Source organism: Haemaphysalis longicornis, unplaced genomic scaffold, assembly GCF_048455015.1.
Source record: "Haemaphysalis longicornis isolate Haplotype H1 unplaced genomic scaffold, Haemaphysalis longicornis Haplotype H1 scaffold_12, whole genome shotgun sequence".
Classification (NCBI taxonomy): Eukaryota; Metazoa; Arthropoda; class Arachnida; order Ixodida; family Ixodidae; genus Haemaphysalis; species Haemaphysalis longicornis.
The window spans coordinates 93,792,100-93,815,216 of NW_027526225.1; the positions used below are offsets into that span (position 1 = coordinate 93,792,100).

Genomic DNA, 23,117 nt, shown 5'->3' on the forward strand with positions numbered 1-23,117 from the left:
AGGCGTTCATTGTAACGTTCTCAACAGAAAAAACCATCACCATGAATGACCCACTCACTCAGCAGAGGTAAAAGTCCGTGCCCTACGTGTGGCAGACGGTGACGTTATTCTATTTCCATGAAGCCTTGTACACACCGGCTCGTCAACGGGAACATCAGTCTGCTGTTAGAAAGAGAAACCTGCGTAGAACAGGCCTTTTACATGTGCATGATGGTTGCGCAACCTTCCTTCTGACTAATTTCGAAAACGAGGTCTAACGTGTCGCAAAAGGAACCGGCATTCTCTCCCTGAATGAGTTCGCTCAGTCAGTAGATCTGGGAGCCGTAGTGACAGAAGAGCGTGAAGTGCCGGATCCCAGATACAGTCTGGTGTGAGTACCACAACCAGGAACAGACATCCTGCCGTATTTCAGCGGTTGTTACTCCCCGTCATCGATGGTCCGACAACCACCCGTCGCGAAACATCGAATCATCGTGGACGACACCACTTAGCCTGTACACCAACACCCATATCTCGTTTCCTACAAGTAACTGGTAGCCATGCGGAGAAAAGTTAACTCAACCGCCAAAATGTGCGTGGGTATCCTTTGTGGTGCTGTTTAGAAGGTACAAATGCGAGTCATTCCCGTCCTGTGAGCACTGGAGCTGAATTTTACGAACTACGCTAAACGATTCCATCTCAGCCTAAATAAACTTTACTCTCTCTCTATCCCCCCCTCTCTGATCAGGCGATCAAGAAAACCCCAGAGGCAACCGCATCCTGCCGTTGCCGCAGGCAGGTGGTAGCGAATTGCTACCGCTGGAGGACGGGACTCTTGCACCTATATTGACGCAGGGAAGCCCCTACCCCGCCCCAAAACCAACCGCGTGTAGACCGTCGTCTAGAGCAAGGAGGAAGCAAGCTTACCTCCTCAGCTTTATGGAGACGGTCTTTTTTCTCCGTTGGTCTGGCCCCAGCCGACGCTGACCTCCGCGGCCGGTGGTGGTGGTGGCCGCGTGGTTCTCTCGCTCGTGACCCTCGGGGATCGTGATGTCGCATCCTCATGCGGCCATGGTGACTCACGCCATGAGCAAGATACTTACAAAAGGGAATGCCAATGGTCGGGTTTGCAATTAGCTATACTGCACACCACTACAACCTAGTGGACAGATCGCACACATAAAGAGGCTGCAAAAAATAAAGGGATGCCAATATACGAACTCGTGGGGAGATTTTGTTCCCCCGCTCATGGCCAATCCCCCAAGTGCTTCTTTAATAGACAAAAAATCCTGCACCCTCCTTCTAACGATGCCGATGGTTGAAAGCTTTGAGGGGAAGAAGAAAAAGAAGAAGAACGCGAGGCTTTCTAGTGAGGTATTCCTTGGATGGCCAAAGAGTATCCTCGATTATTGTGGGGTCCTCAGTAAAGCGCTCCAATTTCGGACGCTATCAGGCGGGCCCGCTCGATCAGCCGCTGCTGGTCTACCGGGACAGTGTTGCACCATAAATCGTTTCACAATCACCACCTCGGTGGGCCAATCCTACACTGCAAGTATGTGCACCTGTGGAGCCATATACACCCCTTGTTTAAACTATATAAAACCCCACCAACTCTGGGGTATTCAATCTGTAGGCCTAACGTTTGGGTTTGGGGTGTGCTGTCAAATCGGCACCTGCTGCTTGGCGTGTACGTTTTAAGTGCTGAGCACATTCGGGCCGCAGCTTATCGTCGTAGTTCGCTCGCTGGACTAAATTAGAGCAACGTGCACGGCGTTTAAACGTAGCGGCTGTCGTCGCGGCGTAACCCAGAGGACTCGAAATCCAAGCGGTTACAGAGTCATAGGCGTTCGAAACCCGTAAACCGCTGGTACTTGGCATGCATCTCCCCTTGTTTAGCGCAAAAAAAAACTGTAGGTACAGTTGAGGCAAAATATACGTAATTAACCGAAGCGCCCACGTTCATTTAGTTAGGAACGCTCGCTTGGTTTCGTTTTTACGATAGTAAGCGAAAAGAAAAGGCAGCGGAACGCCGACACGTGTGGGAGAAAAAGCGAGCACAAAAAAATTACACCTTCTTCCCGTAGGGGAACCCTCAGTAGTATGCGACGCAGCCATGGGGTCGATTCAAGTGCCCATTAGTTTTCAGCTCGTCGTTTCCGTTAGGTTGAGGTACGTAGCTGCCGTTATATTTACAGTTTGGTTTCCATGCTAACTACCACACTTTTCACTTACCGGAACTATGAAATGGGAAATTGCGTTGAGCCCATAAATGTTTCGCATACTACTCAGGGTTCTCCTACGGGAAATGGTGTAATTTTATTAGATGCGACGGGTCTATGTCCCTCCCTTGTCTTTGTTGCGCCGTCCACACCCCCACTGCGCATGCTCGGCTTGCTGAACGCCCGGTGGTGTCTTACTCTTTAATGGCTCCTGGAGCGACAGTGTTATCGATGTCTTCCTGGGCCGGCCCGAGATGAGCCGACCATGCGCAGTGGGGGTGTGGACGGCGCCACAACAAGGGGGGACGTAGCCCCGACCATGAGATGGTGGAGCGACAGTGCTGCCGGTGTCTTCCTGTGCCGGCTCGAGACGAGCACGCTTCCCTTTAAAGGGCTCCTGGAGCGGCAGTGTTGCCGGTGTCTTCCTGGGCCTGTGGATGGACGGACGACGGACGACGTAGTCGAGAGCAAGAGATGCTTTGCCTCTAAAAGAACAAAACTCTAGCTGGATCTGAGGTGCTACCGTCTAAGGAAGGTGAAGCGAAGTAGTGCGCCATGACGCTAATGAGCGCCGATAGTTGGCGCCTCGATAGGGCAGAGTGCAGCAGCGAAAGCTGCTGTGTTTAGCTGTCCGCCGCCTATGTGGAACGCCGCGGCGCCACAGAACTTGTGGAACAGCGCCGCGGCCGCATTCTACAAACTGAGCTCGTCGCAACGCATGCTTCTGGAGTACACACCACGGAGCAGGACCGAAGTGGTCGCACCTTTGTCTAAGCGACCCGTCAGTAGTATGTCGCTCGTCAAGCACATCCACAAGACAGCTACCGACCTGCAAGTCATGCTCCTTTCGCTGTAGCGTACTGTCACTTCACCAAACGATTCGCTGACAACCCGTGAGGTTTCTTTTGCACGTTCTGCGAGCGCCTGGGGTTTCAATCGGATTTGCGCAATATTCCAGTGCTTGCAATCCAGTGTCTAATGTTGCTGCGTGTAACTGTCCCAGACCACCGAAATATAAATATCGGTGTGCAAGTCCGTATCGAAGCACAATAGTGAAATGCTCCTGCGAAAATACATTTTACTTTTGGGTTTTACCGATTCCCATGAAACAAGAATCAGCCACATTATTGCAAAGACCGTGATTTTTTCACTCTACTCTACAATTTTTTAGGTAACTATGTTATCAATAAGGCAAGGTTAGGAGGGGCGCAGCATACGAACACGTTTAATTAGAGCTCTGCATTGCGCAGAAAGCGCCTGGTTGACACGTATCTCGTAATAGAATATCACACTCTAAGAAGCGCTTCAATTTTTTGACACTTCACCCACAACAATATTCAATTTCAGAAAAAGTTGGCTTTCCTGCAGTGTACTTTTTAAAGACGAAAGCTTTTGGTGGGCTACTTATCGCAGAAAATTCTGTCTGGCTGTCTCTCTGTCTGTGACTCGATTCAGCCACCCAGCCAAAGTGAAACGAAAAATTCCCCGCATTCCCCCGAGGGGAAGAATGTGAATGTGCGAATGCACGAGTTGAATTTGCGCGGTTCGGTAATGTTCGCGAAAAAGAGATCACACACACACACACAACTACAAAGAAAGAAAGATGCATTTATTCACAGACACCTATTTGTGTTGTCGTTGTACTTGATTGCTAGAGCGGATCTCAGCTGGTCCAAATTAGTCCGGAGCCTTCCACTACGGCGCGCCTCATCGCTTGTGTAATGTCGGTACAATAAACCTCATAATCAATCAATCTTGTTCCCCATCTCCGAACACACCCTCTCTAGTTCATACGCCAGAAGCAACCTTTGAATTTTTAAAGAACATTGCTTGTGATCTGCAGGTGCGGTCTGCGTCGAGGATTCCACCGACAAGCCGTCGAAATGTGGGGACAGCTTATTTTGAAGAGGTCGCTATAGGAAAAATAGATAGTGATTTCTTGTCTCCCAGAGCATGCGCAGAGTCCAGATGGTATCACAACAGCGATGATTATATTGTGCATTGAAACTCCGTCGTATCTACTAAACGTAGTTAATATTTATCTTAAAAACGCGGGGATACTTCCTCCATTGCACTTCAAAAAGATTTTGCCTTTTCTCAAGAAGCCGGAGCGCGGATATGCAATTGATAATATCATGGCTAATAGAGATAACATCCGGTTTTGGTAAAGTAACTGAGCGCAGGCCGCAGAGAAACCGCAGGCTGTTTTCATTCAACATGCACTGTTGTATTTTCGTTCAGATTGGTCTCGTTTCCGCCGCCCACAGGTCATTTTGCCAATTCTTCACTTAATCTATTAAACTCTCCACGTGGTTACGGCAATCGACGCCTCGCAGAAGGGTGATAAATTTGGGGTGGGTATGTTCTTCATGGCGTTGCATTGGTCTTTTTTCCCGTTTACCAGATTAGATTGATAAATTTTATGCAAAATGCTTGCTGTTCTTGTTGCAATCCTGATACATGACTTGGCGCAATCTTAAGTGATGTTGTTCACGTACCCTCCGTGTGCATGGCCCCTTGCTCTGAAATGGTCAAACCTATGCTCAATTTGATTATTACCTTGCTTTCTCAGTCATCTTCCTTTCCTTTGCCGGTGTCTGTTATTAACTAAGTTCTCTCTCCTACTCTACCATTTTGCCTTATCTCATTTGTTTCCACAAAACAATACGCGCTTATTCTCCAGTACTCTGAGTGGGTATGCGTCAATTTTATGCGCTCGGACTCGCAAGCGGCCTCGTGCGCTCGTTTGGAGGCGCCACTGAATTGGAACCGGTGGCGCCCCCTCCGGCGCCGCGCCGCATTTTTTGCTTGTCCGCCGTTCCGTGCAACGCAGCTCCGCAAGGCTTTCTCTATGGCTCGGCCGCGTCCGCGCGAGGCCAGCATGACGGCGCCAAGCGGATCGTGCGTGCTGTATTGCGGTTTTAGTAAAATACAGAGCCCTGAGAAGTATTTCAAGGGAAGTTGCTTCAGGCGCGGCATCAAGCTTTACGCGAGCAACCACGTGTACGGCGTAAAAGAAGAAATCCTCAGCGAGACGGCGCCGTCTGAAATCGTGGCCAGGTGCATTCCGCAGATGAAGAGCACTTGCGACTACGACGTGCGGCTGGAGGTGAGTGAATTGTATTTGAGATACCCTTATGTGCTTATTTCACGTACATGGTGATTTGTTTTGTTTATGTAGTTGTCGCCGAATCCAAGGCGCATTGTGCGAGGCCGCTGTTCGTGCAAGGCTGGCTGCCGCGGTTGGTGTAAACACGCGGCGGCGGTGGCCGTTTTCATAAACAGCCACGAGGAGAAATCGTGCACGGAGTTGCCGCGTGCTTGGGGGAAACCCTCTGCGCGACCGACCCTGGACACGAAGAAACAGATAAAGGAACTCTTTGCAAGTAAGCACGAGGAGCGCTTTCTTGAATTGTTCAGATTATTCAACATTGAAGCATGCGTGCTTTTTTGTATTGCATCATACAACTTGATAATTATTTATACAGGTCGCCCCTTGCCTGCCCCAGTACTCAAACCCCTGTGCCCGAAAACGGTACATGCCCAATTCTCGGGCGTGAGGTGTGCGTTCGCGGACATGATCGCGTGCGAGGACAGCCACGACGAAAATGCAGATCCAACCGGTGCTTCCACAGAAGCTGTAGACGAAAGTCTCAATCTCGGCATCGAGGTTGTCAGATCGCTGCTCGGGGAAGCGCGAGAAACGTACGCAACCATGCAGGTGGCGAGCGTAGTACCCCTGACAATAAACAGGTGCAACCTGCTCGCTATGCTGGAGCAGAGAGAGGAAACGTATTACAAAACGTTTGTGAAAAAAAGCGTGGAGCAGATAGCGGAGATCGCGCTTTTAACCCTGGGCCAGGCTGCTGTAGACAGGTTTGTTATATCTGCAGCCTTTATGTGCTTCACAGCGTGTTGTGCATTTTACACAAAATGGCACATTTTGTCGCAGATGGCACCAAGAGCGGAAGCACCGCATCACAAGCACGATGGCCCACCGCATCAAAACGAGGAGGACAGAGTTTGAAGCACTTGCAGCGGCACTCGCTTCACCGCGCCCATTCTGGGCGCGGTCCTGCGCGGTCCGAAGAGGAGCCTGCGCTCCTCTTCGTACGGCTTCCACGGAAAGGAATAAAAACTGGTTTTCGGGAGCTTGTCAGCAGTGTTGGCGTAGCTGTTATGGCATCCGTAGACGCAACAGTACACTGATTTGCGTGTTTTCGCCCGCACAGGCGCCATCCCGCAACACTTCGTTACCGGCGGCGGCTGACTTCGCTAAGACCCGGACAAGCAAAAAATGCCGCGGAGGCTGCCAGGTGGCGCTGCGTGTACGGCCGAAGTAGCAGCGCACTAGCCCTATCGGCCCGTCTTCGTCCGGGGGGCCGCGAAGCCCGCAGGCAGCGCGGTAGCCGCAACCCCGGCTTTGACGAGCGCCGTGCGCCCGCACTCGCAAGCGTCACTTGCTCTTTCGACTCGCCTTCGTCCTTGGACGAGCGCCGTGCGCCCGGACTCGCAGGTGGCACTTGCTCTATAGGCCCGTCTTCGTCCGGGGGGCCGCGAAGCCCGAAGGCAGCGCGGTAGCCGCAGCACCGGATTGTATTTGAGGACTCGCAAGAGGCACAAGCGTCTCGGCTCGTCTTTCTTCGGGGGCCGCTAAGCAGCCCCGGATTATACGAGCAGGCTTGTCGAACTTCGTGCTTGTTGGTGTAGCTGTTTTCACTAGCTGTTTACGAGCAGACACCTACTATACATGTTAAGCAGCCTTTAAATCATCACATAATCGCAGGATGTCGTGGGGGAGAGTCCCAAAGGTATATAGCCTGAATCATTGAGAACCCGAAATTGAGGTTTGAAGTTCGGTGGCTCAATATACGATCCGTAGTTTGAAAGAATAGTTATCAAGATCATTTGACTGTGGTCCGGGTTGGTATACAATCTTCGCCGTGGTGTCATCCGACCATTGTGCCTGCAGAGGTTCCGTACCCGGCCGCACTCGCACATGGGAGCGCTGCTCACTATCTTCGGGGAGGGCATCGAGGTTCCGAACCGACCCCTCCTGGAACCGCAACAACCAGAGACCGGGGAGACCGTGCCCTCCGACCGGGGAAACCGGGGAGACCACGACCCTCCGAGGGCTCCGCAACACAAAGAGTGCTTAAACCATTAACAGTATATGTTAAATAGTTCACCACAGCAGTGTCTGGTCCAATATCTAGCTGCCAAGCCACTGCTTTTCAATGCCGCCAGCACTGCTTTAAATGGCCTGTTTGTACTCTGCAGGTCTGGCCAGGGTCCCAGCAGGACACCCTCGCATATGGCCCACTTGCCTAATCGGGCCCACAGCGTGGCTAATTTTCCGCGGTGGTACGAAGTTGAAGAGAAGTCCGTGCTAACCAAACGACGTTCCGGTATTTTTCAAGAGTTACAACGAATCTTGTACGTCTTAAAGAAATACTGACGGGAAGGTCAGCATAAGTGCTTCATCTTTATGCAAAAAGTGTTGTTTTGCTGCACGGCAGCTGAGCATTGTCAGCCGTGCCGACAGCAACTATCCTGTTGCATTTTAGATTGAGCCAAGGTCCGTGCGGTGGCGAAGAATTCAAATCCTACCACGCAGAGAGCTCTTCGCAGTTCCATATGGCTGTGCCCGTATTTTCACCGCTCCCTTCGGAACTGCGCCTCTATGAGCGCAACATTGACTCAGCTCCCCCTTGAGGAGAATGACACGCCCCAGTCGTCCCCAACCATGCACTGCACTGCATTTTCTCTTGCACTATTGCGATTCACGAATCACATTTAACGCACCCTCCTCCTTCAACATGGCCGGCTTTGCTTGCCTCCGACCAGCCTATAGGCCATTGGCTTGGGCAAACCTGGCCCGCAGGACAATCTCCACGATTAATACTGTGTTTTAAAAGTTTTAAAGGCGATAGTCTTGGGCTACTTAAACGCAGAAATTTTGGTCTGTGTGTCTCTCTGCCTGCCTGCCTGCCTGCCAGTCTGTCTCTCTGTCTGTCTGTCTGTCTGTCTGTCTGAAAATTTATTAATAACCGATACCAAGACCCGTTGTGCTAAATACTACAGAACATACTAAATAGAACATACTAAAAATTGTTTCAAGCAGGAACCCATACAAACTGCATGTATCACTTCACAGCTCTGTAATACCACTCACTACAGTTTCAGCTTTCCAAAGTTCACTAGTACACACACTTCCAGAACCACTATTATACCGAGAGATCACTGTAGATAACAACCTCGACAGTTCACGACAAAACTCATGAACACAACAATCAATTGGGCACAATATACTCTTCTATTTCCGTGTTTACCCACATATAAACCGAGTGGACCACTTCTGAAGGAACTACTCTTCCCCTGGTGTGGCGATCTCCGCCTCCAGATGATCGAATAGACGAGAGCGCATTTTTCGTAGCATGGGAAACATGAACTTTTGCAGGCACGCTCTGAGTAGGTCTTTTTTTTGTAGGAATTTTTCTTTGCGACCTGCCAATCGAAAATTGCATGCTGCACGGTTTCTCGCAGCCCGCACTGAGGGCACTTGTTGGTGGGTCCCACGCCCCAAGCTGCGATGCGGTATGCCGTGGGCAAGGCCCCACAGCTGCGTTGCCGGCTGAAATCGCTGACGTCGGCCGGTAAAGATGAGGCCGTCTGCTGCTTCCACCATACCTCCCTGCTCTTTAGGGACTGGTCCTTAGTGAGCTGCGTCACTGCGAGGGTTTCGCATATTTTACGCAGGTGTGTGTTGCGGATGTCCATGTCAGGGAGTTGCGTTGTGAACTTTCTAAACGACTTCTGATTGACTCCATTGAGCCACCCGGCCAAAGGGAAAGAGAATCTGCGCAATATTCTTATATACCTACTGCCAAATCTAAGCGTCTTAGTCCGGTGGCAATCATCATGCTTGTCAACATTCTTGAACAAAAGCAAATCATTACGCAAATGTGAGGCAGAAAATCAATACAGGATATTTGCAGTGTTCCTATATTAACAACTTCATGGATGGTTGGTTTTTGCGATATAAAATTAAATGCTACATCAACTGAAGAAAATCGGGGCCTGGTGTTGCCCGCGCCACTATAGCTTTAGGCGGAATTTAAAGAAATCAAACGGCAACAGAAACAAAAGGTTCCGCTAGATTGGTTCCACGTTCTGTTATGAATGCACGTTGAGCAGGGCAATGTGGTTCTATAAACATAGTAGCAGGATGCCTGGATTCACGAGCGACTCCGCCGTACGGCAGCGCTGGCATCGAGGCACCCGGCCTAGAGCAGTTGAACGCGGTAAATTTAAATTGACTTGAGCAAACCTCTAGCGTGTTATCTTGGCAGGAACAAGACGGGAGAGGTGCGCTTATATGGCACGGGCGCCAGTCGACTTTCGTCTTTCGTCGGAATTTGCAAAGAGGAGAGACGAGAGAGGATAAATATATATTTATCGAGCACAGGCTGACAGGAGCAGACACACGGCTCTTTTTTTCCCCTCGACATCCTGCCCTTTCAGCGTGGTCGCTAGCTTGTGCCTACGCGTTCACTACGTTACGCCGTCTCCTGACATGCCACCATTGTTTAGGCATGTCGGTCGCATGGCTCCGACGGAAATCCTCTGCGATGCCAACTTACGTTTTTAGGAAGCAGTTCTGGCGCATAGAAAAACGGCGATTCGATTAGTACGTGGCCGCATACGCCAGCGGCACAGACACGAAAAAAATTGTTTTCTCAACCGCCACTTTCCATAGGGGTGATTTCTCATGCAAGCCAGGTGAACTTCCCAATCGTTGCAGCCCCACACAAGGGCCGAGCGCCAGCCCGGGGAGTAGCGTGTACCTATTTTACCGCAAGGTGCCCGGCGCAATAAAGGCGCACAAATGCACATGGTGCCTTCCACAGCCACGGTGGACGCTCAACTCGCAACCGCCTGTGGCAGGACATGCCGCCACACTCTTTCAACCCGGCAACGGTGCAACACGGCATGATGGCCGGGGGCCCCGCCAGATGGACAAGGGTCAGCGGCCCCTCGCAATGGTTAAGGCAGCTTTCCAGGCGTGGATTCCTCTTTCAAAGGACCCGCCGCGGTGGCTCAGTGGCTAAGGCGTTGCGCTGCTGAGCACAAGGTCGCGGGTTCGATTACCGGCCGTGGCGGCCGCTTTTCTGATGGAGGCGAAAAGCAAAAACGCCCGTGTGTACGAGATTTCGGCGCACTATAAAGATCCCCAGGTGGTCAAAATTAATCCGGAGCCCTCCACTACGGCGCGCCTCATCGCCTGCGTTGCGTCGGCGCGTTAAACCCTACAATCAATCAATCCTCTTTCAAAGGTCCGCACTCGGCCAGCGACGCCTGTACCCGTTAAAGAAACCGGTGAATGCCCGGCGGTACCAGGATTCGAACCCGCTACTTCCCGCATACAAGGCGAGTGCTGTACCTCTGAGCCATCGCTGCGGTCCGCTGATAGTGTGCGGTCCGCTTAGAGTAGCGGTCCTCTTATAGTAGCGATAACCAGTACGATTGGTCAAACCTCTCCGCCATAGAAACTAACAAAGGAAGGAAAAGATGAGCGACAATACTTTAGCTGCTGTACCCTAAATAAACAAAGTGCTTTAACGAGCTTCAGTAAAATACCTGCAAAAGCTAGAGATGGCAGGGGTGAACAGACACAGGAAATCGTAAAGTGTGGGGGGCATAGTAACTCAGCATGCTACATAACTTGCTTGTTCGTGTGCAATCAGTGGGGATACAATTCTTTAAGCCGGAAAACTTTCATGTTTCTGCAATATCCGCATTACTTGTGACATGGAGCATCACCTAAAAATAAATCAACTGGTTCTACAGAGCTTGTTTGGCTGTGAGAGTTCCGTAACTAACGTTTAGTTATTCCGCCACTGCTTTTAAAAGAACCAAGCGTTACCTAATCACGCTGAAACAGTGGCGTCCCGCACATTTCAGCACAAAATGGCGGGCTATGCTGCGCTCCGGCCACACCTCTTGCCATGGCGGGCAACATGATGCAATTTTATTGCTTAAGGGACGGCCGATAACCTTAGAGACGCCGTATAAACGTTTGTTGAAATGAAAGAAATTGGGGTCTTTACTCTAGAACTAGGCTATTTCCCGCGGCGACAGTTCTCTTCCCCACCCTAAGAGATGCAAATGCTAAATCGGTACTCGAATCATATCTTATGTCGATGGCTTACCGCACGGCGAAATTCAGGTTTCCTTCAAGTGTAATTATCGACAAAGCCAAAATACGACCTTCGTGTAAAGTTTGTGGGCGAACCGCTTCGCGGTTCGCGCAAACGGTTCGCGCACCTTGCTTCTTTTTTTACTGGACTTAATGCGACTGTCGCAAATTTTCAGACAAACGCACCTTACTGGTCAGAAAGGCGCATTGAAATAAAACAAGGGCCTTCCTTATCAAAGATACCCCTTCGTAGTCCGTGTGCGCGTTCTGAAACAATCTTGAATCTTTTTAATGCATATGGTCCTAAATTACGGAAGGTTTATGCCCAGCTAATTAGTCATTGATTTCAGTTGAGCCAACAGGCAGACGTTGTCCGATGTGCATAATTCGCAAAGCAGTCGTTTTAGAAATGTCTAATCTTAGGCGCGCACTTGGGATTGTGAGTGAATTACAGAATATTAGAGCATCTGCGTTCCTTCTTTTAAGTTGCTATACATTTACCAGGGTTATAAAGCTAATGTATGCGCTCTGTCGATTCCGGAAATTAGACAATAAAATGGCTTCCGGATTCATCCTCGTTCGCTCATTTTAAGGTATTTCTTTTTTTCAAAGATGTTTTGCTAATTGTCATTAAATTGATGCACTCGGAATGAATTTCGACGTGTAGGCCAACCTTCTTTTTCTGGTTCCCATCAAATAGAAATCTTTAAAATAGCTCAAAAGTTCATAATTTTATATTGAGGTAAGACTATAGGAAAATGTCAGCACATATGGGGACAGGAATGACGAAAGACGATACCCAAGGGTTGGCAGGCGCCTCTTTGTCGTCCTTCAATCCACCCCCGCTTCCGCGCCCCTCCTCCCTCCACCGTCAATTCCCTACGAGGCCACATGCGCGTATTTCAGCTTCCATTTCTACGTATATGAACTCTATGCCTCTATGAACTCTAAGTGAACTCTAAGACTTCCGTCGTGATGTGCGCGCCATGATCGTGAGGCTCGGCAAAAAAGTCAGGCGTCGTGAAATTGCCGTACTCGCTCACCAGCGCGCTGCCTGAAGTTTCTCACCATTACCAGCCATTGCATATTATTTTCTCCACCCTCCACTTTGTAAATTTTCATCTGTTAACTACATCTCCTGCGTCCTCCTTTTTTTCCTACTCTTCCAGCACAACTCTCCTAGCACCCGATCTACGCGTGCGCTGTCCGAGCGCGTTGGCGAGCTAGTACGGCAATTTCACGACGCCTGACTTTGTTGCCAAGCTTCGCGAGTGCGGTACGCATATCAGGACGCCCGTCTTCGGGCCGCGAGGTGGACGGTTGCCATGGGGGTAGCCGGTTTCGCACGCACAATAGCTACGAGGCGCAATGCGCGGAATTAAAAGTCTCGTGTAGGAGGAGATTTTACATCTTCGAAGTGCCAGCCCAAGGGTTTCTTGAGTTTTAAGGAAAAAGGTAGAACAAAAGTTTTGTTGTTGTTCCTTGCTTTGTAACACATACCCTGTGGGGGACGGATCAGGAATCTGGAGATTTGGGGCTAATGGGCCCAACACCTTAACGAAATTCGCAAAACTATGAATTCCGGTGTCCACCCTTAGGTGAGACGAACTACGCCTGCTGGTGGTCTTTCCTTTCCTTGTTTACAATAAATTCATTCATTCATGAATTGGAAACGTCAGAGTTGTAGAATAGTTCGTGCTGTGTGAAATTGGAACTTGATGGCACGTGAGTAAAACAGGTGCACATTAGCCGAACCAAATTCCACATTAGCTGATTCGGGATTGCACTTCACGAATCCACGGTGAAAGTGCTAGGCATCGCTTGGGACCCTGAGACAGACATGTTTCGGTTCCAGATGTCGAATCTTCTAGCCTTCCTAAAAGCAAAAATTGACACAAAGAGCTTCGTTCTCCGAGCGACCTCAAGGATATTTGACCCACTAGGTTTTATTGGACCGTACGCCATGTCAGCAAGGCTGCTATTCCAAAAGCTTTGGTCGCGAGGAATAGGCTGGGTCGAACAGCTGCCTCAAGATCTACAGAAAGAATGGGACCAGTGGGTACTCCAGCTGCCCAACCTGCATGAAATCGCGGTTCCCCGATGGATAACTGGAGAAGATAAATTTCCCTACATACTGGAAGTGCACGTCTTTTGCGATGTAAGCCCGCAAGCGTATGGAGCAGCGGCGTACGTCCTTACGGAGAATAACAGAAAGTGTAGCCTGCTGATCTCCAAGTTCCGGGTGGCCCCACTCAAGAAAATCACCTTACCGCGATTGGAGCTACAAGGAGCTTTAATTGACGCAAGACTTCTAAGCTATGCGACTTACAGTTTCACGAACGTGCAGGTAGAGTACACGATGTGGACAGACTCGAGAGTAACTTTGTCATGGATACAAGGTGATGTGACGAAGTGGAAACAATTTTTATCAAACCGAGTCATTGAAATTACAGAAAGGACAGAGCCGTCACGCTGGCGGTACGGCTCCGGCTCGGACAATCCAGCAGATCTTCTAACTCGTGGCGCATCCGTTGAACAGATTACTGCAAATCACTTGTGGTGGAATGGACCTGACTGGATTCGTCAGCGGAGGGAATTGTGGCCAACAAGTCAGGACTTATCAGAAGCTCAGGAAGACCTGAAGACCGAAATGATCGCAGTACATGTCACAGCCACAGCGGAAAGCACGAGTCTAGTAATGAGTGTAAAGCGCTACAGTAATCTGCAGAAGCTCCTCAGAGTGACGATATGGGTGATAAGGTTCATCAACAACTGCCGACGTGCTGGGAGTCGCACCGGTTCTATAACGGCAGAAGAACTCTGGAATGCTGAGAAGTACTGGATCAAGCACGTACAATCCGAAAGTTTCGCGACAGAAATGAACTATGTGACGGGTGCCGGGGCTCTTGATGCTCCAAGTCTAACCGGTCTCAACCCTTCCTTGGATACGGACGGTATCCTTCGGGTTGGTGGGCGCTTAGCGCATTTGAAAGCTTCGGACATGCAGAAACACCCAATCATATTGCCTGAAAATCACCCATTGTCGTCTCTGCTGGCAGCTAGAGCCCACACTCAAGTTCTGGATTTTCCAATACTGGATTTTCCGAGCAAGATCCTTGGTGAAGCGAGCAACGGCTGCAATCTGTGCAAGCGGTTCCGAGTCAGGCCCGGAGATGCTCCGACTGCCCCCCTTTCGAATGACCGCCTATCGTCTACAAACGCGTTTGAGGTTGTAGGAATGGACTTCGCTGGGCCTCTCTACGTACGATCGCCAAGCGGTGATTCCAAGTGCTACATCGCTCTCTTCACGTGCGCCACATCAAGAGCGCTCCACTTGGAGTTAGTCTCTTCGATCACAGCAGAGGACTTCTTGCTCGGCTTTCGGAGATTCGTGGCCCGCAGGGGTTTACCCAGAGTCGTGTACTCAGACAACGCCCGAATTTTCAAGAAAGCCTCGGTGGACGTAAGACGAGTCTGCCGACTCCTCTCCGATCAAGAAGTCGCTGAGCATTTAAGCAATGCTGGGATCAGGTGGAAGTTCATCGTACCTAATGCCCCGTGGTGGGGTGGTTGGTGGGAGCGGCTGGTTAGGACGGTTAAGCAAGCACTCAGAAAGGTACTGGGGAGAGCCAAGCTTGGGTTTTAAGAACTGGCTACCGTCCTCACCGAAGTAGAAGCTGTTGTGAACTCCAGGCCTCTTACTTTCGTGGAGTCGGACATAGGGGAGCCATGTGCTCTCACTCCTGCCGATCTCCTCATTGGTCGCAGACGTACGCATGTGCCTACCAAGAGTGACTCGGGAAACGATACAACCACCTGTTCGCGCACTGATGCCGTGCGGCGGTATCGGTATCGAGAACGTTTGACAGAACACTTCTGGGCTAGGTGGATGAAAGAATACCTGTTGCAGCTTCGGTCTGCACACTTCACAACGAAGAAAGCGGCCACTGAAGTCAAAGTAGGAGACGTGGTGTTGGTGTACCAAGAAAAAACACCGTGCCAAATGTGGAAACTGGCCATAGTTCAGGACGTCTACAAAAGCACCGATGGTATCATCCGTTCTTGCAACATCAAGCTTCAAGATGAGCTTGTGACAACCAGACCCATACAAAGACTTTACCCTCTTGAAATTTGCGCCCAGCCATTTTCTCGCGGCCCGGAATGTGTGGAAATTATCATCGCCATGCTTCTCCGATGCATGAAGAGGACGAAGAATAAACCTAGATGCGACGGAGATGCTGAGAGATAGCTCGCGCTCAGAGCTCGCTCTCGCGGCACGAGGCTGTCTCCTCGCGGAATCGAACGACGAAGGCACCACTGGGTGCCACGAAAATAAACCCTCTGCTTCTGTTTGGAGAGCTTCATTTTTCGACTCCCGCCACGCCTTGGCTCATCGCCCTGATTCTAGGGAACCGATGATGTGCGCCCGTCTACTTGCTACCGCTATTTTCGGTGCAAGACAAAGAAACGAGAGCGAAAAAAAGAGACGCAAAGACAGTAAGTTTTTTCGTCTGGTGTTTGATAAGTATGCCCAGGCTTTAGCCCTAAATTACCGCAAGCAGTCTGTGAAAAATTTTTAAAAATGTTGAACTGGGCTCTGACCCCATTCGCATGTTTGTAATTTTCTACGTTATTAAAGGGGCCATGCAGACAAAATACAATTTTGCTTTATTCAAAAGATTTCTGGTTTTATAGTGCTCCCCGCGCTTGTCCGGCAGCAAACGATGCCGTATTTACGAAACGAATCAATTTAGGCTACAATTTTGAATTTCGCGCTAAATAGTGTGTTTCGTGACGTCAGCAATGAAGTTATAAGTGCGCGTATTCAAACCTGCAGCCTTGCTTGCCGGCACTCCTCGCAAACGGCGCTACCATAGGTAGCCACGGACCGTTGTCTGCCGCTGCTTTGTTTTTGACAATATTTCCACCTGGTTTGTTTTCGTTACTGTAGAAAGTAACGTTTGGTAAAACGTGGGGTAACCTCGACAAACGGGGTCACTTAAGACCACGTCGCTTCCGCCAATCGGCCAGTGTCGTTTAAGAAAACTCCAAAGTGGCAGACTGCTCTGCAGTGAAAACAATCATAGTTCACCCAGTACCAACAGCAGTAAGCTTCGGTACTTCTATGTTTATGTGCATTTTAGTAACTTTCATTGTTTACCCCACCATTTTTACTGCTGTAAAATGAACGTGCAGTACATTTAGGCGCAAATAGCTCATTCGGCAAGTTTATAAGCCCTGACTAAATTGCGTTTGCTTTTGCCGGCCGAAGCCAATCGCACAGCTGAGCATATGTGACACCATCGGTTCTGTCGCGGAAAATGTGGGTAGCACAGCTTTTCCATCTGTTCCTAATTATATAGCTTACTTGGGCGAAGTGTGCGTTTAAAGGGGTGTCAGTATGATTTAACGAGGCAATCTTTCGAATGAACCAAACTTTTGTATTGTCTGCATGGCCCTTTTGAGAGACTTGTGCTGCTTCGAGTGGTATGTTTGTGTTCGCTCGCACTGGGATCCATTACTAGAATCCAACCTATTTACAAACTGTAGTTTCATACGGCATATGTTACTGTCCTCTGGCAAGTTACGCAGTGTTGGCTTAGGCAAGCGTCACGACAAATTTAAGAGAGTTGAAGAGCAACAAATTGTCCGCAGAGTAAAAAATCTCTTCCGAATTAGAAAAACTTTTGACGGAGCTGTCCTTTAAAAACGTTACGAAGAGAAAACACAAATTTGGTTCATTAAAAACGATGATTATAATTTTATCTCAGCTTTCTACAAGTTATCCAAAAACTGAAGAAGACATATCCCCAGAATCCCTAGATATCTCCAAACATATCCCATATCCTTAGAATCCCTAGACAATTTTCTGCGATTCTTTTATCGCGTTCCAGAATATTTTGGGCAATTGGCGGCCGCCGAACACTGATACCGCGAATAAAAATGACTGGACGGTGTTATTGGGGCCTCTAGTTCGACGTCGAGCGGTATATGTGCTTGTTTAAGTGTCAGTTCTGACCGATTATTGGCGTAACACTACTAAAATATGGGTGGTATGCTTGACCTAATGCTTGGAGCACGCTCCGCAATCTCTCCGAGATACTTTAGGGCAATTATATAAAATCAACCATCAAATCACAAAGTTGAACTACGACGCAGGGAATACTGTTCTTCTTGCACTCAGATATACATTCAGTCTTCACTTGTGCAAGCAACTAGGACAGAAGATTGCATGAAGCGAGTTGGTAGAGAAGGAACGTTCTTAAAAATGAGTTTTCAAGCCGCTTTAATACAAAAATTACGAACCTGTCACACATAAGGACACTGTGGCAGCTTTCATTCTAACTTTTTGAAATTAGGCACAAGTTGTTGCAGCTTCGTCCGCAGGTTCATGAAACTGGATGTGCTTTAATACGGCCGAGAATTTTTCTTTACCTCAACGAGAGCTTTAGTGCGAAAGTGGTGGGATTTTTTCTGATCTTATTGCTTTCAACAACGATTGTGTACCTCTTACTACCCACACACGCGCAACAGTGCTCTAAAGTTTCTAAGAAGCTTTATTTACACAGGTGGGATTTCACCATGGTTTGAAATCGACAGGCGGCGTGTCGAGAATGTGCGCTCCCCCAAAACAATTCGTGCCCTTATCGGAAAGAGGCTTTCCTCTAGGAATGTCTCAAGCACCCGATCGGATTCTGCAGGTGGGAGCTTCGATTGAAAATTATTATCCAGTCGATCTATATATGACGCCATCCGCAGCTTACAGCAACCGAGAGACCCCGAAAAATTTTAATTCGCCAGCAAAAAGCTGAAACGCCACTTACTTGGTCAGACCCGAGTTTATATGTCGTCTGCATGCATATAGGTTGGGAAGGAATAATGCGACCGGAATATTCGTGAGGTTGGAGTACGCTGTGCTTGCAGCCTTCCTTAAGTCGCTTACTTCCAGTAAATGATGGGCCATGCAGTTAATTTTTCAAGGTACATATAAGAAATAAAGAAGTGCAGAAAAGGAAAGAGAAGAATGGAATGCACACGACATAAAGAATCAGAACTTGAAACTTGAGTTTGCTTTGAAACAAGCCGTTGTTTGATATAAAAAATGTGCTGGACAAGTTTAAGCGTGCATGTATGTACCCGGTATACATCCACACGCGAACCTACTGCAGCCCATACATAACGCAGATACATGCTTGATCCCACGCGCACTACCAATCGAGAAGGTAAAAATTGATAAGGGCACTCACGTTTGCTTAAGTGCATTCAAGACGAATGTTTGGGGTGCTATTGTGCCGGGTACTTTTGAGGGCAGAGAACTTCACGGGCTAGCCTTGTCGTCGTAGCTAGCTCGCTGGGCACAATTAGAGTCGCACGGCGCTACGTCGTAGCGGCTGTCTCCACAGCGTAACGCAGAGGCTTCGAAAGCCAAGCGGTTTATATAGTCATACGCGTTCGAAACTCTTGAACCGCTGGCACTTGTCATACACCTCCCCGCTGTTTAGCGCAAAAAAAAAACGCAGGTACATTTGAGGCAAAATATACGTAATTAACAGGCAGCGGCCGCGTTTATTTAGTTAGGAACGCTCGTTGGGCTGGTTTTTACGTTGGTAGGCGAAAAAAGAGTCCGCACAAGAAAGAAATGTCGCTTTCGAAATGACGCAGAAAGTCTCCACGCGCAAAAAGAAAATGGCGTGTTCGAAATGCCGCAAAACAGCTCCAGCATAAGAAATTAAAGCAAGCACAAAAAGAACAGGACTCCCGCTGGCCCAGTTTCAGGCAGGGGGCGCGCGAGCTCTGCGAAGGCGGGAAGTTTGAATTGCATTGGGTAGGTAGCAGTGAGCGGATAAAGGCGCCACTGTCCATTATGGTGAATCACTGCTCTGCACTTCCGGCAGCTTTGACATTGAGTGAAATGGCTTTAATTTTTGTATGCATGTTTAGCCGTCGACAAAGCAGCCAGGCCATTTTTTTAAAGCGAAGTTTTCTATTCCTCACCAATGGTGACTGTCCCATAAAAAAAAAAAACGCACAGCAGGAACGCCAACTTTACACAATGGGTTCGCAAAACGATGATAATCGAAAGCGAAGGCACATCACGCTCCTTAAGAAAAAAAAAACCTTCCCGTGGTTGGGATTGATACAAGGTCCCTCGCGTTTTGAGGCCCACGTCTATCAGAATGCGTCGTTTCGACATGCTCGAAGCACTTTGGATTTAAATCGAAGCTTTCTTGGTCTAACTGATGGCGACGGACGTCCCGTTACCAAAAAACTCTGTGAATCCCGGCCACCCCAACCACTCCTTCACGAGAAAGTGGAGCGTTTAAACCATTGTTGTCGTCAAACAGGCGGGAGTAATTGTTCGTTGGAGTTCCGCCTCGCACGCCAACTGGAGGTTGGGGTGGCTTTGCGGTCTTCCGGGTAGCAGATCTTCTCATTGCAGACAAATGGGGCCTCGAAGACGAAGTTGAAGTAATGCAAGGAATATTTATGTACACTTATTGTACATTACAGTCAAAAGCGGAAAACATTGGGACTGACTTCCTCGGCAAAGCCCATGGTGCACGCACCGCACCGTGAATCAGAACGGCCGGCCGGACTCTCGCGCTCCGTTTTTAGAACACGGAGAGTCCAGCCCACATGCAGAAAACATCCAATCATGACACACCACCAATATGATGGACACGTACACTCGCTCCCTCTATGTGGCAAGAGCGCACAGAAATATACAAGACGAAAATACCCCTCTCCCCCGTGGGGTACTCTTTGACCTGTCCCCCTCGCATTCCCCACCAGGCCGTCGCCCTCATCGGCTGCGTGTTCCTCGGAAAATGAAGGGTGCGGACAGGCCGGCGGCACGTGGTGCCTTGGCCTCCTAAACGGGTTGCCGCGGGCAGCCGACACATGCGATGAGTTACGCATACCCACGTGCGAGCGGCCCACGCGTTTCCCTCTCGGTTTCCGTGCGCCGCGAGAAATTCCCCGAGGTCGGGTTGCCATCCTGCCCGGGTGAACGGCCTTCCCGATTCTGTGCAGAACCGTCGACATCTTTACAGCGGGGCTTATGTTTTTCTTTAATACATCTTATTCCATCTTAATGCAACTTAATTAATGCACGAATATTCGTCTAAATGTCCATAGCATTACTTTAAACCTACTCAATCCGTCCTAATTTACAATAATACCACTTAGTAGTCACTTCCATCAATTACTAATAATCATTAATTTATCTTCGTACACTCTGGTCCCACCTTCCTAATAATTTATATGAATCGCTAAATAATCATTGACATCAATTATTAAATGTGGCTATTATTAGAGATCTCTTATATACGACTGGCATGCTTTGGTTCGCTTGTGGCCTTCGTTGTGTTTTTGCACCATCCAGTTCAAAGTCGGGGACATTCAAGGTCACCTATCAATGAGACATACGAGGGTTTCGCTTTGATAACCTAAAACAATTACCTACCAACATGTAGGGAAAGCGCATCAGCGGGTTTAGATATATAAAGAACTAGCACTGCCAATCCAGTGTTCTCACCACACGATACACACGCGTTACAACGTTGGTGCGTTGAGGAGTCGCACTACAACCTCTACACACAACATTCTGATAACAAATGGGGGAGTTGCTTGTGTAAGAACTGTGATAAATTGGTGACATTCGGTCGTCTGGTAAAGCTCTCTGTCCGTCGTTCTGCTTGATCGCGTCAGTTTATGTGGAGTAAAGAGATCTCGCGGAGAGTACCTGTAGCCTCCAACGTACTAGAATGCCGCTGGCGTGAAGCGAAAATGTAGCCGAGATTAGGATAGAGGTAAGTGGGGCTATCATCATAGGCAGCGCAAAAGAGAGTTCGAAATGAAATTTAAAAAAAAAAGTGGGAAGGAAGCTCACACTAACGCGCAAGACTTCAAGGTAGCGACGCTGCACGCAACCGCCACGACCATCACGACGATTTATGTCCATCATTGCAGCCGATTTGCTTCTTCTTCGCTGCCGCAACGACCGTTAATCCATCATTGTTGCTATACGTGCGGACGTCCTTCATGTTTTTGGAAGTAATATTCACTTAATATAACCTTGGATGCGCGCACACTATGACGTGTCTTTCTCGTACCGAGCAAGTGTTGCCACGATTACGGCAAACGCTGCAGTTTTTTTTTCGTCTGTGGCAACTCTTGGCCAATTTTTTCAAGTGGGTATTTTTGGCTTTTTTGGCTATTTTGGCGCACACACGACCGCTCGGCATTTTTGTGGTTTTTAACTGCGGGGAAGTCGCCGTGGGGCACGCCTCATATGCGCTCGGAATTTTCTTTGTATTTTTAACTGCGGACACGCAAAATAAGAATTTGCTAAACAGATCCGCTGTTAAAAAAAAACCACGCGGATAATTACAAATATCCGAATGCTTTTGTTATTTACCTTAATTATTTATTTACCTGTATTTATCTGAGTGAATGAATCTTTATATGATAAACTGCTTGCTTTATTTGCGTTTGTATTGTAACTGACTGCTTTTTTTTACTGTGTTTGTATTGTAAAATCGCAACCACTCCCCTGTGTAATGCCGTCCTACCCTGAGGGTAAATAAATAAATAAATATACTTTTTGCATACGGGCATGCAATTTTAAGAGAAGGCATAAATGGCTTCACATAATGTGTCTGCACAGTAAAGAACCGTGAAATATTGATCTTGTTGCAATAAATGAATAGATAAACGTCAGCAGCAGTTTAAAGAGCATCTCAGTTTTTTTTCGCGTTTTCAGGTAATTATATTGTAATGACCCATACATATTTTTTTGCCGAGTGTTGATAATGTTGTTTTTCACCGGGAAAGTCGGTATAGCCGCACAAGCCAACGATAAAATCAAGAACGTCAACGAATGATACGGGGATTCAAAAACCCTGAAAAAAAAAAAAGCAAGAAAAATTTTGTCCCTTCCCACATACAGTTAAGAGAATCGCGAAAGCTAAATGTGCGTCCAACATTGGCGGAAACGGCGTCCAATCGATCGTAAAACCTTCAAAAAACAAATTCACAAACGAGGATCGAACCCATGCTAAAATTTTCCGCGAACTAAGTAGCCCTTTCTACGAACGATCAAAATCTATACCCACTCGTGCTTTATACGATAGAGGTGTACTACCGTGCTCCTGCACAATCCACGCGTGTATAGTGTTATCTAGAACCGTTCGCATTTCGAGATGTTTAAGATACCGCTTTGACACTATGGAACCCGGTTTCACACACTCGCCATGTGACCACAGATCTTATCTGAGATTTTCGGTTGACCAACTGGTCTATGGGGAAATGCATTAGGTTTTCTGGCAGAACGCCAGTGGTTTACTGACAAAGTTTTCACTTTAAAATAACTAAGGAAATGAGCGGTAAAATACAAGTATAACTCGCTGGTGTAGATATGAAACAGTCTTTACCATACACTACTCAGAAATCGATATTTAAATAGCGCTGTCAACGCTAAAACAGTTTGTGGGTTGCCAAGATATGTTACGTCGCTCAAAGGCATTCCCCGTAAATCAAATTATCAAAAGAGTACGTGCTCTACGTTCCGGCCGCAAAAAGTTGCAATAGACAGATCTATAGAGCGGCGCTTGTGCATGCCTTCCCTTGTTTCATTACCGCCCAACTGGTTAGAGCCACTTCCACGCGCAATGTGCTGATCGTGCTAGGTGCGCTTAATTCAACAGAGGAATCACAGC

General features: G+C 48.4%; 1 protein-coding gene across 2 annotated transcripts; it reads left to right on the plus strand.

The window, feature by feature from the left end:
- Positions 1 to 4,960: 4,960 nt before the first annotated feature.
- On the plus strand, positions 4,961 to 6,519 carry LOC144162075 (uncharacterized). 2 transcript variants are annotated; one of them, XM_077692584.1, is made up of 3 exons: positions 4,961 to 5,307; positions 5,380 to 5,584; positions 6,151 to 6,519. In XM_077692584.1, the coding sequence occupies exons 1-3, from the start codon at positions 5,050 to 5,052 to the stop codon at positions 6,405 to 6,407; spliced, it is 720 nt and encodes a 239-aa protein (XP_077548710.1). In that variant the 5' UTR covers positions 4,961 to 5,049; the 3' UTR covers positions 6,408 to 6,519. The 2 variants fall into 2 exon arrangements, with proteins under 2 accessions (XP_077548710.1, XP_077548711.1); XM_077692585.1 differs by lacking the exon at positions 5,380 to 5,584 and having other exon boundaries at positions 4,965 to 5,307; positions 6,151 to 6,256.
- Positions 6,520 to 23,117: the final 16,598 nt, after the last annotated feature.

Bases quoted from the DNA above. Each gene is read 5' to 3' on its own strand.
- LOC144162075 (XM_077692584.1), top strand. From the start codon at position 5,050: ATGGCTCGGCCGCGTCCGCGCGAGGCCAGCATGACGGCGCCAAGCGGA. The intron at 5,308-5,379 runs GTGAGTGAATTG...TTGTTTATGTAG, and splicing joins ACTACGACGTGCGGCTGGAG to TTGTCGCCGAATCCAAGGCG. The intron at 5,585-6,150 runs GTAAGCACGAGG...ATTTTGTCGCAG, and splicing joins GATAAAGGAACTCTTTGCAA to ATGGCACCAAGAGCGGAAGC.